The 15662-nt window shown below is 40.5% G+C and overlaps 1 protein-coding gene across 4 annotated transcripts in view; it reads left to right on the top strand.

Annotated features, from left to right (window-relative positions):
• The first annotated feature begins 1652 nt into the window (after nucleotides 1-1652).
• The window catches only part of CNOT10 (CCR4-NOT transcription complex subunit 10), a 59550-nt gene continuing 45540 nt past the window's right edge, over nucleotides 1653-15662 (top strand). The window contains exons 1-4 of one of the 4 annotated variants that reach the window (XM_036030556.1): nucleotides 1653-1845; nucleotides 7351-7496; nucleotides 10224-10318; nucleotides 11778-11939. In XM_036030556.1, coding sequence (XP_035886449.1) covers nucleotides 7445-7496; nucleotides 10224-10318; nucleotides 11778-11939 — 309 coding nt within the window. In that variant the 5' untranslated portion in view covers nucleotides 1653-1845; nucleotides 7351-7444. Of the gene's footprint in view, nucleotides 1846-7350; nucleotides 7497-8890; nucleotides 9108-10223; nucleotides 10319-11777; nucleotides 11940-15662 lie in introns of those variants that run through there. The other 3 variants (XM_036030555.1, XM_028518362.2, XM_028518361.2) reach the window with 3 other exon arrangements.

Raw genomic sequence — 15662 nt, 5'->3', positions numbered from 1 at the left:
ACAACCACTGTCTGTCAGATGACTGTTGTGGTGTATTGCCATATTTGTCATTCCCTATGTGTGTGCGAAGTGGATCTGAAAACTTACAATTTGTGATATCTTCTGGTAAGATCCAGAAAGTGCCAGAATTAAAATCTGCCAAATGGGCCTTGTTGAGACAACAGTGGCACACCACGTGAGAAGATGCTATACAGCCAATGGTCCTGAAGTCTCAGTTAATATAGGTATTAATTATCTTGCTGATGGGAAATCTGCAGGTAGGCTATTCCATTGTTGGATCAGTGACACAACAATGTCAGGATGCAGTTTGACATTCCTGGGATTCTTTTTGTCTTCCCCTCATGGGCCCAAGTTAACTGTCACAGCTCTGAGCATCATGCCCTTGCCTGACTGTATCCATAGCTGGAAGGGACAAAGACGATGCCTTTGCAACAATGTGGACAGACCTTGAGAGTATTATGCTAAGTGAAATATGTCAGACAGAAAAAGACAAGTACTGTATGATCTCACTTATATGTGGAATCTTTAAAAAAAGAAAAAAGAAACAGAGGCTCATAGGTAACAAAGAACAGGTTGGTGGTTGCCAAAAGTGGGGGTGAGAGGTGAGGGAGCAAACTGGGTGAAGGGAAGCAAAAGGTACAAACTTCCAGTTACAAAATAAACAGGTCAGAGGATGTAATGTACAACGTGATGACTATAGTTAACAATACTCTAGTGAGTATTTGAAAATTGCTGAGGGAGAAAATCTTAAAAGTTTTTATATTAAGAAAAATTTTTCTCATCACAAGAAAAGAATTACTTGTAACTACAATTATATATAGTGAAGGATGTTAACTAGATTTATTGTAGTGATCAGTTTGAAATAAATAAAAATATCAAATCATTATGTTATACACCTGAAACTAATATATGTCAGTTACACCTCAATAAAAACAGTGACAAATTAAAATTAGAAAATAGCCTAAGAAGACATGATGAGTAAATGTAATGTGGTATCCCATTCCTGGAATAGAAAGGCAACTTGGTAGGAAAATGGCAAAATTTTTTAAAAACCTGTTGAATTTAGTTAATAGAAATATACCAATCAAAGTGTTTTCTTGAATGTGAAGAGTGTACCAAAGTATTTTAATAATTAAGATGTTCACAACAGGGCATACCAGGTGAAGAGTATACAGGAATTCTATGTATCCATTTTTGCAACTTTTCTGTGAGTCTGGAACTATTCTAAAATAAAATGTTTTGTTTTTTAGTGGGAAACACAACAGTGCTTTCTTACGGAGTCGCGGGAAATCAATGAGAAAGTAACACAAAGTACAAGGCTCAATGCTTAGCACATACGTATGGCTATGATGATTTTATATAAGACGGAGGACTGGAGTGCTGACACTGAAGTATTTTAACCAGGATAAGCAAAAGGCAGCGGAGCGCACCACCCACCCAGTCTACCCAGCACGCGCTCAGAAGTGCGCGCGCGCGCGCAAACACCGCAGGGGTGGGGACGCCAACGTGGGGCGGGGCCAGCCTCAGTTCCCACGCTGGCCAACGCCCCCCGGAAGTAGCGTTGTTGGGAGCTTCGCGGGGCGGAGGCAGTATATGGCAGGATGCAGTGTCGTCTCCTGGGCGGCGATGCCGCTGCTGTTGCTAGACGACGCGAACTAGCTTTCGTCACTTCCTCAGCCTGCCCACTCTCCAGGCCGGAACTCAGGGGCCAGGAACCTGGGTGAGCACTGACTCGTCCTTAGAGTTCCAGGAGTGGGGCCAGCCGGGCAGCTGGAGTCGAGGCCACGCCACCTGCAAGGAAGAACCCAGGCCGAGGCGGGAAGATGGCTTCAGACAAGCCTGCAGGTGAGGCGCCGGTGCCCTGCGCGCTGAGAAGGCAGGACACGCGGGGGTAGGCAGACCCTGCGCGCGGAGGAGAAGGGCCCCCGAGTGGGAACTAGGGTGTGGGGACTCGAGGGCAACGTTAATTTGGGCGTGCATTTCTGCTCCCCTTCTCCTCCCTCGCCAATGTGAGTCTTTGGGCTCCAGGTCCAGGAGTTTCTTACCCAACTGCAGCTTGAGGTCGCTACTGCCTGTCTTTGCCCCACCCCACCCCGGTCCAGAATATCTCAGGCTAAAAAACCCTAAATTTATTTAGCCACTTCATACAGGTTTCGACTTCCCAATGGGGAAAGTAGAGCAAGGAAAATTCACCCCGGAACTCAGAGCTGCCTCAGTGATCCCTGGCTCAGGCTAACAGTCACTCACCTGTGTTGTTTTGGCCTCATCAGTCTGCCTCTGGTCAGGAAACCACTATTTAAATAGACTTGACATTATAGTGTGCCACTATGCCCTGTGCTAACATCTTGCATTTAGAACCTGTTTTCCCCTAGTTCTTTGCTGTGTGATTAATCTCGATTTTGTTTATGAATTACTGTTCCATTTCTAGAACCTTTTCCACTAAGGAATATAAAACTCTTTCCTGCCTACTACTGGGAGTGTGTGGCGGCATGTGTTTACAGTAAGAAATTAATGATCTCGCCCTGGCTGCTGTGGCTCAGTGGATTGAGGCCCCGCTTGCGAACCAAAGGATCTCTGGTTCCATTCCTGGTCGCGCACATGCCTGGCTTGCAGGCCAGGTCCCCAGTAGGGGGCGCGTGAGAGGCAGCCACACATCCATGTTTCCCTCTTTCTCCCTTCTCTCTAAAAATAAATACATAAAATCTTTTTTAAAAAAAACTTAATGATCTCTGTGACATCCACGTTTGGTTAGAAGAAACTTAAGAGGAGTTAGAGTTGGCTCTTAGACTTTATAGTGAAATTAATTTTTAAAAGAAAGGAAAAGAAAACCTCAGTGCACTGTGGGTTTTAGTAGGTCCTGATCTTAACAGCCAACAGATAAACTTGATTTGAAATAAAGTGAGCCCATCCTCATACAGATACAAGTAAATAAAATCATTAGAGGATCTCTTTGGTAATCTGTTAAAGAATAACAGAAAAGGTTTAGAAAGTGAGGATCAGAGTGCACTATGATTTTAGGTGGGCTGGTCAGGGAAAGCCTCTGGTGAGGTAATATTTGAGTAAGCAGCTGAATGAAAAGGAGTGAGGGAAACAGATGTGAGGGTGGGGAGAAGGTTTCAGGCAGGGAATAAGCTTGACTTTTCCAAGGCTGGACCAAGGGGACCAACATTTTTCTTCTTAATTTAGGACAGTGTTTCTATTTCCTAGTTTTACCATACCTGTTAACCCATTACCATTCCACTTTACGGAATGACCTTTTTAGGGTTAAAGTTCATCTAGTTTTGAGACTTCTGACCAAGATGGAGGCGTAGGTAGACACACTGTGCCTCCTCACACAACCAAAAGAAGAACAACAATAATTTAAAAACAAAAAACAACAAGAACTGACAGAAGATCAAACTGTATGGAAGTCCAACAACCAAGGAGTTAAAGAAGAAACATTCATCCAGACTGGTAGGAGGGGAGGAGACGGGCAGCTGGGTGGAGAGGACTTGCAGCAAGGCTGCAGCTGGTGGAGCTGGCGGTCCTACGTTCACATGCAGATAAACCAGGAGAAACACCTGGGGAGCGAGACGGACTGTGCAACCCAGGGCCCCAGCTCGGGGAAATAAAACCTCAAACCAATGATTGAAAACACCAGTGGGGGTTGAGGCGGCAGCAGGAGAAACTCCCAGACTCACAGGAGAGTTCCTTGGAGCGCCTGCAGGGTGTTAAAATGTACACAAGCCCACCCACCCAGGAATCAGCACCAGAAGGGCCCAATTTGATTTTGGGTAGTGAGGGAAGTGACTGAAATCCAGCAGAGAGCAGAGCAAGCAACACTGTTCCCTCTTGGACCCCTCCCCCACAGACAGCCTCACAGCGACCTGGGTTGCCCCGCCTTGGTGAACACCTAAGGCTCTGCCCCTTATATGTAACAGGTGCACTGAAAAAAAAAAAGAATGGCCCAAATGAAAGAACAGATCAAAGCTCCAGAAAAAATACAATTAAGCAATGAAGAGATAGCCAACCTATCACATGCACAGTTCAAAACACTGGTAATCAAGATGCTCACAGAATTGGTTGAATTTGGTCACAAATTAGATGAAAAAATGAAGGCTATGCTAAGTGGAATAAAGGAAAATGTACAGGGAACCAAAAGTGATGGGAAGGAAATGGACTCAAATCAATGGTGTAGACCAGAAGGAAGAAAGAAACAACAAAACAGAAAAGAATTGAAGAAACAAAAATTCAAAAAAATGAGGAGAGGCTTAGGAACCTCCAAGACATCTTGAAACATTCCAACATCCGAATTATAGGGGTACCAGAAGGAGAAGAGGAAGAGCAAGAAATTGAACACTTATTTGAACAATAATGAAGGAGAACTTCCCCAATCTGGCAAAGGAAATGGACTTCCAGGAAATCCAGGAAGCTCAGAGAGTCCCAAAGAAGTTGGACCCAAGGAGGAACACACCAAGGCACATCCTAATCACATTACCCAAGATTAAAAATAAAGGAGAGAACCTTAGAAGCAGCAAGAGAAAAGGAGACAATTACCTATAAGGGTGTTCCCATAAGATTATCAGCTGACTTCTCAAAAGAGACCTTACAGGCAAGAATGGGCTGGAAAGAAGTATTCCAAGTCATGAAAGGCAAGGACCTACATCCCAGATTGCTCTACCCAGCAAAGCTTTCATTCAGAATGGAAGGGAGACAAAGTGCTTGTCAGATAAGGTCAAGTTAAAGGAGTTCATCATCACCCAGGCCATATTATATGAAATGTAGAAGGGATTTATCTAAGAAAAAGAAGATAACAAATATGAACAGTAAAATGACAGCAAACTCACAATTATTAACAACCACATCTAAAACAAAAACAAAAGCAAACTAAGCAAACAACTAGAACAGGAACAGAACCACAGAAATGGAAATCACATGGAGGGTTATCAACAGGGGAGTGGAAGGGGAAGAGAAGGGGAAAAGGTACAGAGAATAGGTAGCATAAATGGTAGGCAGAAAGTAGATGGGGAGGTTAAGAATAGTATAGGAAATGAAGAAGCCAAAGAACTTATATGAACTAAAAGGGTGAATATGGGGGGGGGGGGGTGCAGGGTGGAGGGGAATAAGGGGGGGGAGGGACAACTGTAATAGTATAGTCAATAAAATATACTTTAAGAAAAGCTCATCTAGTTTTCAAGTCCTATCACAGTCATAAAGCATTCTTCTACTCATTCATTCTTTCTCAAAGATTGAGTGCCAGCTGCTGCCTTAGATGTTGAAGAAGCAGATATGACATACTCCCTGCCTTTGAGGACCTATTATTCCGTCTGCTAGAGACAGACCTGTTACAGCGGCACTCCCACTTGTGAAGAGTTATGTAATTGCTGTAGTAGAGGGATACTTTTTTAAATGATTAAGAGGCTGTTTCTTTGATTGGTTTAAGTTATAGGCCACAATATAGGAAACTTCCTACCTTTATAACAAGGTCGGGTTTGTATTAAGTAAATGAGTGTGCAGTGTGGCAGGCTTGCATTTCTCTATTCCTCCTCTCCATCTCCATCTCCAGTGCTGTGTTTCTGGCCTTTATCTCTTAATGGGGTCTCTCTAACTTTAAGCAGCCTCTTGACGGATGTTTGCCTCTTCCTTATCCAGTCCATTCTTCTCACTGCTGCCTGTTCATTTCCAGAACATTAATTGGATCGCATCAGTCCCCTACCCATAAACATTCTGAGACGGTACCATCTTTTGTGTGCATCAAAATCTCACCACTAATATCATTTGTGAGGCTCTTCACAGACTATTTCCAGCTCTTGTTTATTGCAGCCTCTCTAGCTCTTCACACCCAAAGTGGCTCTTTTGGAAAGCATTGTGTTCTTCTGAGCTGCTGAGTGGTAATGCCCTGCTTTCTCCTCTCTGTCTGGTGTGCACACTCTTCATTCAAAATCTAGTCTATAAGCTCTGCCTCTCCGAGCTCCTGAGCCCGGGGCCCTTTTCATGGAGGGTCTTGTGTGCTTGTTCTTCATTAGGTAAGAAAAGAAGCCCATACGTTTAAACAAAATAAGTAATTATGACTTCAAGTTATGATAAATATTGTGCAGAAAAGAAAAATGAGTAAGAGGATGGAGGATAACTAAGAGCAAGTTTCTACTTTGAATATATTGGTTAGGGGTAACATTTGAACAGAGACCCTAAAGATAAAGAGCCAGCCATGGGGGGGAAGAATGGTCCAGGTAAGAGGAGCAACATACGGGGAATGTTCAAAGAACAGTGAGAAGAGCCCTTGAGGAAAGAGACGTTGGTCTGTGTTAGTGATGCTCTCTCTCCAGCACCTGGAACAATGGTTGGCATAGAGGAAGAACTTGATACATATTGTAGCATGGTGAGTGAAGGCAACAGGGCGGGAGATGGAGTCAGAGGTGTGGCAGGGGATAGCTTGTGTCGGGCCTTGTAAGCCATGGAAACAATTTGAATTCATTCTAGTGGGAAGCCCCTGGGAGAGTTCAGCAAGGGCATGATGTGATCTGATTTATGTTTTAACTGAGCCAGGTGACCATTGATAAAGAGTTAGGAACACAGGGTTTGAAATCAGACAGCCTAGGTTCACTCTAGTGGCACCATTTGTTGTTTGTGATACCAAACACCTTGGGTGGTACCTTGGGCAAATTTTAAGAAACCTTTTTGATGTCTCAGCTTTCCTGTGTGTAGAATAGAAAAGATAATGTGTACCTCGAGGAGTTGGTAAAGGGTTAAATGAGGTCATCTCAGACCTTGGTATTTAAAAGGCCGGCTAGTATTACAGTGCTTTAGGGTAGTGGTAGGATGGAGAGGAGAGGCAGCTGGGAGAAACATTTAGGGAGTAAAATTGGCAGAATTTGTGACTGATTGAGCATGATAGGTAAGCAGAAAGCCTTGCTTTTTGGGAGCAAGCCTCTTGCTTAAGCCTCAGTTTCTTGATTTGTCAAATAGGGGTCCTAATATTTTCCTAATTTAGTCCTTATCACTTTCTAATTTATTTACCTCACAGGATTGTAGCTTGTGAGGATGAACTGAGGTAAGGTGTATATTTTAGCCCACGTCTTCTGTGGAGCAAAACCTGATTAGGGTGCTAACTTTTTATTTGGAAGGTACAAGGCCAGGGTAGTGAAAGTGATGGAGAGAAGGAAGGAAGGCAGAGGAAAATGTAATATATTCCCTCCCTGGGCACTGTCTCGCCTTGAGCTGGGAAGAAACAGAGGCCACCTGGAGAAGCTACATGTCGGAATAGTCCCTGTGAGAGAAGGAAGGGATGATTTATCTGTCCAGCTTCCTCCCGTTTTTTGTTTCCAGTTGGTCAGAACTTACCTCCTGGAGACAAATGTACCTGTATTCCAGGTTCTGTGGCTTCTCAGCAGCTGATCAGCCAGCAGCTCTCACACCCTGAGTTGTGCGTCACCCAAATCATAAAGGGATGAGTGTCCCAGAGTAGATGGGGCATCGACCAAAGTTAAAAATTGAAGGGGGAGTGGAAGGGTCACAAGGTTTGTGTCCCTGTATAACACATAAAAGCGGTATAAAACCCCCCTGGCTGGTGTGGCTCAGTGGATTCAGTGCTGGCCTTAATAAGTTGTAATATTGTGGATTGCAGAATGGTACTTTCCGTAATTCTATTACTGTGTCTACATTTATTAGCAGGTATGCTATGAAGAATAGCTCTTCCATATCAACTGGAGATAAACTATAATTCTTCCCAAAAAGTCATGTTAAATGCTAAAAATTTAATTCATCCTTTTCATTTTACCAGTTTTCAGATTAGGGAATTGATGTAGTGACTTACATTTGATTTTTTTAACCATTTTTAATATTTAAGAATCAAGAGTAATATTTCTGGTCTTATGATTCCAATTTAAAATGTATGATGGAGTGAACAGTTGATCTACATTTATAAGTTGAAACCTTACTGCATTTATACATTTGCATTGACGTTAAAGAGTGCCTGGGGGGAAAAAGAGTACCTGTGTAACTTTTCATAAATCTAATTTTTTAGATTTATAAGTTGTTTTCAGAAAATTTTGCCCTTTTAAATTAAATAGTTATACTTAAAATTGAATGTATTAAGTTATTTAAAATAAAAATTTTATGTTTGAAGGCATTTAACTTTGTAAATACAATCAAACATTCATCACAGCCCTTTCAAATGAAAACTCCAAATAGAATATGCCATCGAAGTTGAATGTAGAAGTTTAAGGAAAATCTAGGCTTTTTGAATTTATAACGTTAATAAATCAAGTATTAATATGAAAAATGGAGTAAGTCTTTTCTCTGTGCATAAAACTACTCTTAGATGTGAAAATAAAAATACTCATTGGCAGTGGTAGTTCTGCTTGCCTGTCTTCCCCAAAGCGAGCTGATATATTCTTGGTTCTTGGTGTTCTGCTCCTTCATTTCTGCAGCGCCGGACAGGGTGCTCAGTCTGCAGCATTGCTGGCCGCATGTTATTTCTCTGAGGTGTGTAAAAATCAGCCAGTATATTAAGGGTTTTGATCAGACAGGTGTACTTGTTCAAGTGATAGAAAGCCACATGTGAGGTGTGTGAGCCTTAGCTGGATTGTAACTTCGGTAAACCTGAATTATTTTTCTTTGCAATAGCGTCCTTATTTAAAATTTCCCTTCACAAAGGCATCAATATTATTTTGTGAGTGTGGCAATGTCCTTAGGCCTTAAGAATCCTGTTTTCTTTGGAACAAGATTTCTTTTCTTGAACATTAGTGGAGTTATATTTGGAAAAGTGTAGCTTGTGTGGAAGATGGTCCTCCAGTCAGATTTGAATTAACATTCTTTTAATGGAATGTGTCTATGCTTTCAGTTAACTGCCTGTTTTTCAGTTTTGGAAAAGCAGTGTGTTTCTTTTCTACTTAGTTCAAACCTAAAGGCAATTGCTTGGTTCAAAATGAAACCTTTTGGTTTAAAGAGTGTCAAGGTTTGTGCGCCCAAGAGCTCCATACGCCTAGCAGGTCAGCCGTGTTCACTGGGCCACAGTAAAAGGAAAGTCAAGCTCATGGATGAACGGTCCTATACCCTTTCAATTGGCAATGGAGACTACTTTTGGACAAATAAAGACACGTTGTGGAATTATGTGCAGACTCTTTCTGGTAAGAAGTCAGCAGTTACAAAAAAATGACTTTTAAAAACATTTAAAAAACTGATTATACAAATAATACCCATTCCTTGCAGAAAGCTTGAAAAGGGGAGAGATAACAAGGGAAATAAAAATAGTGATTCCAGCTGAAGTGTTTTTTTAAGTTTTATCTTGATGTGAAAGAATGTAGATGAAATGATGGTTGGTTAACATGTAAAAGGCTCTCACTGAGCTCAGCTCTTTGAAATGTCAGTAGAAATGGGAATTTCAAGGTCTGCCAGCTTATTTATTTCTTCAAGTTGGCTTCTCTCCTTTCCTGGAAGATTTTAGGAGACTTTTATAGTTCCTAGAGGATAATGATGGCAGTGGCCACGTGAGCCAACCTGCCTTTGGTAGAAAATAGAAGCTTAAATTCTTGAACACCTTGGCAAGTTACAAAAATGATCACTTCATAAGTGTACCTACTTTAATGAGTTCTCACACATCTAGAAACCCCCACTATGCATCGTGCAGTCGCTAGACTCCTTATCTCACTTCTAAAACCTTATATTAGTTTTAGGTAGGCATTTAAAAATAAAACTTTTTAAAAAAGTAATACTATATGCTCATGATGAAAATTTAAACATTAAGAGAAACATGGCCTTGGCTGTGTGGCTCAGTGGGTTGAGTGCCAGCCTGCAAACTGAAAGTCACCAGTTCGATTCTCAGTCAGGGCACATGCCTGGGTTGCTGGCCAGCTCCTCAGCTGGGGGCATGTGAGAGGCAACCCATCAATGTTTGTTTCTTGTGTTGATGTTTCTCTCCCTCTCTTTCCCCCTCCCGCCATCTCTCTAAAAATAAAGTTTAAAGAAAAAATAAAGGAGCACAACATTCTTGGCCCTAATGCATGGTGGGCAGAGCTATAATCCTTATGTAATGGTGGGTTTTCACTGAATTTAGCCAGAGCTGAGGGAAACGTTTCTTTGTTAAATTTTTGGAGGAATGTCTTCTTACTCATAACATTAGCCATTGTGGTGGAGAGAGCTTTAACTTTGGCAACTCCATGAGGAAAAAGACAACTAAGAAAACTAGGGACACATCACTGCATAGTTGTCATTTCTGAAGAACTGTAAACCATGTCTATTTGCAGATCAGGGAGCAGAGAAACATGAAGGGACAGGTCAGCCCTCTGGAATCACCGACCAGGAGAAGGAGCTGTCCACCAATGCCTTCCAAGCTTTCACGGTAAGAAATGTTTCTCTTAATCTGCTCCATTCAAGGATCTGTCAAGTACGAATTGAATTGTTTCACAGTGAATTTTTTAACTTATTTTTTTTTCTTGTACCAATTCAAGAGTTGTGTTTAGAAACTAGGTATAATTTTAAAATAAAAACATTTTGGAGTTTAACTGTGGTGAAAGGAAAAGGAGGAAATTGAGCCATTCTCAAGTTTTTTGTGTTTTCATAAATACATTTTAACATACACAGTGTTGTTTTTTTAAGTCTTTGAAATTTAGATTTGTGCCCTGGCTGGAGTGGCTCAGTGGATTGAGTGCTGGTCTGTGAACTGTAAGGTCGTAGGTTCAATTCCCAGTTGGGGCACATTCCTGGATTGTGGGCTGGGTGCCAGTTGGAGACGTGCGAGAGGCAACTGATGGATGTTTCTCTTGCACATTGACGTTTCTCTCCCTCCCTTCCCCTCTCTCTAAAAATAAATAAATAAAATGTTTAAAGATAAAAAAATAAATTTTGATTTATAAGTATATGGGTCAGTCTTTTTATTTCACTACTCTCTTCAAATTTTTTCTTGAATGTGCTTTGAAATGAAACTCCAAAAGTTTGTCAAAATATCAGCTTTTCTGACGTTAAATGATATGAAAAAAACTTACTTGATTATCAAGTTGCATACATATAAGCAGAACAAGATACTTGGGTATTCAAAGTATATTAACTACAAATTAAAATTTAGAGTAATCACATTACCCTCCTTGGATCGCCTTGGCTATTATACCCTGCTAGCAATATGTATCAATATATACTTATATATATGTATATATATAATATGACTACAATATATATGGGTATAGTTTATATATATACATGTCTTATATCTATAAAATATGCTCATATCTTACATCTATCTATAAGATATAGATATAGTTATATAGATTAGAGCTATGCAGATTATATACAGATTGTATATCTAACCATACATATTTTATTATATCTTATAGGTATGGTACACATGCATCGTTACATTTTGATTCTTAGGAAAATATAGTCATAATTTCTTTCTTTTTAGTTTATTGAGATATGATTGACATCACAGTTCCTTAATTGACATCAATATTGCTTCCCATCTAGCACAGGGGTGTCAGACTTATTTTCACCAAGGGCCACATCAGTCTTGCAGCTGCCTTCAAAGGGCCAAATGTAATTTCAGCTCCTTACCAGTGAAGTAGTAGTTACATTTATACAATCCTAAACTTATTTCAGCCCTTTGAAGGCAACCGCAAGGCTGATGTGGCCCCCGGTGAAGATGAGTTTGACATCCCGGATCTAGTGACTTTAATTCGTATATTTGGGGGAATTCTGTCTTTTTAAAGAGTTTTAAAATAGACATGAGTGAAATCTATTTTGAAATGATTATATAGGCCTAAGAGCTGATATGTAATTTTGTGACTATGTTTTCATTTTTGTCCTAGGCTGGAAATTATGATGCCTGCCTTCAACATCTTGCCTGCCTACAAGACATAAACAAAGACGATTATAAAATAATTTTAAATACAGCAATAGCTGAGTTTTTTAAAAGTAACCAAACAACAACAGATAGTTTGAGACAAACACTTAACCAGCTGAAGAATCAGGTAATACAGAAATGAATTTGGCTATAAAAATATTATGCTCTCTAAATTATGAAGTAAAAATAGTGAAGGAAAATTAATGTGACTCCTCTGATATTCCAGCACCATTTTTAATATACCTGAAACTTCTTTGGGATTACTTTTATTTGTATAAAATTAATATTTCAGGAAAATGAAAGGTATGTTACATGATTTTATTTTCTGTTGGGTTTTTAACTTGAACAGAGTAGACCAATATACCAAACTTGAATGAGCTTTGGAGTTTTGAAAGAGAATTAAAGTACAAATATATGAAGAAGCTTAGTTCCTGAGATACAATTTATTACTGCAAGGGTCTGACTATTATTGTTGTTTTTAAACTTGCCGAGCATTTATTTAATAAATTCTAGGGATTATTACTTAATGACAAAAGACTCCCCTAGAGAAAACACACTGAAACTCAGTTCTAACAAGGAAATAATCAGCAAAGCCATACACTTCCTCTGCTTTTCCTTATTTTAAACTTTATTTTTATTGTTGACATTATTAACAGAAACCCACCTTTCCCTTACCCTTTTCCCGTCTCCACCCAGCACCCCCTTCCCTCAGGCCGTCACCTCACTATTGTCTGTGTCTGTAGGTTATGCATATATGTTCTGTGGCTAAGCCCTTAAGGATCTGATTATCAATTATGTCAAATTGCTTTAGCATTTGGATAAGGAGATGATTAGTTGATTAAATAGAAGATACTCCGATTTCTGTGTAGTTTAGGTCTTGCCTTTTTCATTGGTCATTTCATAATAGCAACATTTCTCAAATCACAAGGTTAAACCTTTGATATGCAGGAGGGCTAATATGATGATGATCGTGCCAGTGACAGGATCAACTAGCAGACAGTCTGAGCTTACTATGTAACAAGGCCCTGGTAGGAACATTGTATACAACCTCACATGTATTCTTCCCAAAAGCCCTAAAGTAGCTACTATAGTTTTTTTCATTCTACAGGTGGGAAAGCTGAGGTACAGATAGCTTGTGTAAATTGTCCAAAGACAGAAAGCTTTTAAGTAGTAAAAGCTGAGCCCTGGCTGGTGTGGCTCAGTGAATTGAGTGGCAGCCTGCAAGTGGAAGGGTCGCCAGTTTGATTCCTGGTCAAGGGCAGCACAGGCCTGGGTTGCGGGCCAGGTCCATGGCTGGGGGTGTACAAGAAGCAACCAATGGATGTATCTCTCACACATTGCTGTTTCTCTCCCTTTCTTTCTCCTTTCCTTCTCTATCTAAAGAGAGTGTAAATAAGTGAAATCTTTAAAAAAGGAAAAAGAGCTGCATGAACCCAGTTCTGTTTGACTCTAAGGCCTGCACTTTTAAATCCTGCTTTGCACTGTAGAAGGTCTTGAGACCTTTCTGAGCCCCTTCCCTATATTCACGGGTACCACTGTTCTGTGGAGCATCACCCTAAAACAGGATATAGTTAAAAATAAGTGACCCCTTTAGGCTCTTCATATTCCGTGTAGGAATAAAGTCATTTTCAACCTCTTAAAATTTTCAGTGAAAATGAGACTAGCCAACATTTATTAAATGCTTACTTGATTCAAAATTCCATATTAAGTGCTTTTTATGTCTTATGTCATCCTCACAATTATGAGGGCAGGTACTTGCTTTCTCAGTTTTGAAAGTAGGATTTAGGGAGCCGAATAATTTTAATTTATAGTTTGGAAGGGGAGGAGCAGGACTTGAACCAAACCTTCTGTCTCTTTTTTTTTTTAAATATATGGATTATGCTATTACAGTTGTCAAGTTTTCTCCCTTTTATTCCTCTCTCTTCCTATATCCCCCCTGCCACCAATAACGCCCTTCCCCCCTTAGTTCATGTCCATGTAGACCTTCTGACTCTTGAATCTGTTTTTATAACTGCCTCGGTCTTTATAAATTCATACGTCATCACATTTCATCATCACGCTAATATTATTAACCTTGACTTGATCTGGAGCTCCAGAATCAAAGGAAAAATGATGTTTGTTGATACCTGGTACACGTGACCTACGATCCCATAGACACATTTTTCCAGGAGACGTTTACTTTGTCTTTGAGCCCAAATTCACCCTTAAAACCTTTTTTAGAATTAGAGGCTCCTGCAAACTCAAGCCAAGAAAACTGCTCTCTGAAATGCTTCACCAGCCGTTTTCTTCGTAAAGTTGGTTTAATAGCCTCTCGAGTGCCTCCCAGCACTTTGAGTTCCCTAGAAGTGACTGGACTTGTGTCTCCTGGCTTTCTCTGAATCGTTCTTCTGTGCCGAGCCACATGTCCTGGGCACAGTGACACGCCTTTTCAACCCATTCCACTTTCATTAACATTTTCTCGCTCTCAGTGAAGAGCTTTTGTTTTGGCTGAGGTAATTACTGGATTATTTCAGTGACTCAGAAAATGTGGCAGAGTTATTCATGTTGTAAGTTCCGCCATTGCTGAATCAAAAACTCCTGAATTTCCCCAAAACCCCTTTTTCTGGCTGAGAAGTGACCCTTCTTTGGCTCTCTCCCTCTCCCCACTACATAGCTACCGAGAAGTGTTGTCTTGCCTTGGCAATTGAGTTTTCTCTATTTAAAGAGACTATTTTTAGTCACTTGTAGATAATGGCTCAATAAGTGAGGATTGTAAAGAGCTCCAGACTCAGAAATGCATGCGCCGTTGGCCAGCTAAAACCGATGGTTAGCATGTGAAGCCCACTGCCGAGCTCTCCACGTGGGTGGCTGAAGTCTGCAAAAGTCTGGTTACAAATCCGTACATGTCAGAAACCTTCCAGGTCATTGCCATTAGCCAAACCAGGGTTAAATCCATGACCGTGAAAGTTCTGCCTAATTTAGGGAAATAATATCAGTGTTAGAATTAATTACTTAACGTTGCTCAGTAATATATTACAATCTTCATAATGACAAAGAATGATTAGTTTTAATTTAGGTAGAATTCCAGTTTCACGTGTTACACGGCATTACAGAATAGTTGCAAAATTTGGTTAAAACTTAAAAGCCTATTACTGCCCCTTACAGAAGAGGGTATACAGATTGTCTAGCTTTAAAATGCAAAGTGTTGTGATTTTTTTTACTTTTGGTGTCAGATGTCGATGTTAGGGTTTTCCAGTAAAGCCATTAAAAGCCTGTGTGTGTGACAAAGTGTATTTTGTTCATTACTTCAAAACATCATTTTTATTAAGGAAACAAAACCTGAACATAATAGGAAAATCAGAAAATATACTTCCTAGCCATACGGCCTTAGGCAAGATAGTTCAGCTTTTTGTGCTGGTTCCCTTATTTATAACACAGAAACGGTATTGTTGTCTGTGTTCTTCTTGCGGCATGGTGAGGATCAAACGAGGGGTTCTCTGTGAGAAGGTGGACGTAGCAGGCCTGGCACATAGGTAGTTAGCTGTTATTTGTTCATGTTTAAATGTCCCTTTAGTTGTGACAAAGCGGAATCAAGCTCACGTGTACTTACTGTGGAACACTCTCACAGGAAAGGCCATTTTGAGTCCTGCCCGCCCTGCACGTAGCCTCTTGCCGCTCACGAGTCTGCACAGAGGGGATCCCACAGTGGGGGTCCGTCTCGGAACCCAGGCTGGCAGTTCGGCATTGAAGCATCTTCACAGGAAGAGAATCACCTTGCCTTGTGCGAGGTGCTTAAAAAAGTGCCATCAAAGTGTTTTACTAAACAGAATTTAACCATGAGTTAAATGATTTTTTAGTGTGTGAGAGTCAT

The sequence above is a fragment of the Phyllostomus discolor genome, chromosome 7, assembly GCF_004126475.2.
Source record: "Phyllostomus discolor isolate MPI-MPIP mPhyDis1 chromosome 7, mPhyDis1.pri.v3, whole genome shotgun sequence".
Lineage (NCBI taxonomy): Eukaryota > Metazoa > Chordata > Mammalia > Chiroptera > Phyllostomidae > Phyllostomus > Phyllostomus discolor.
Note: the sequence above shows the minus strand (reverse complement) of the source record. Positions and strands in the feature narration are given on the sequence as shown.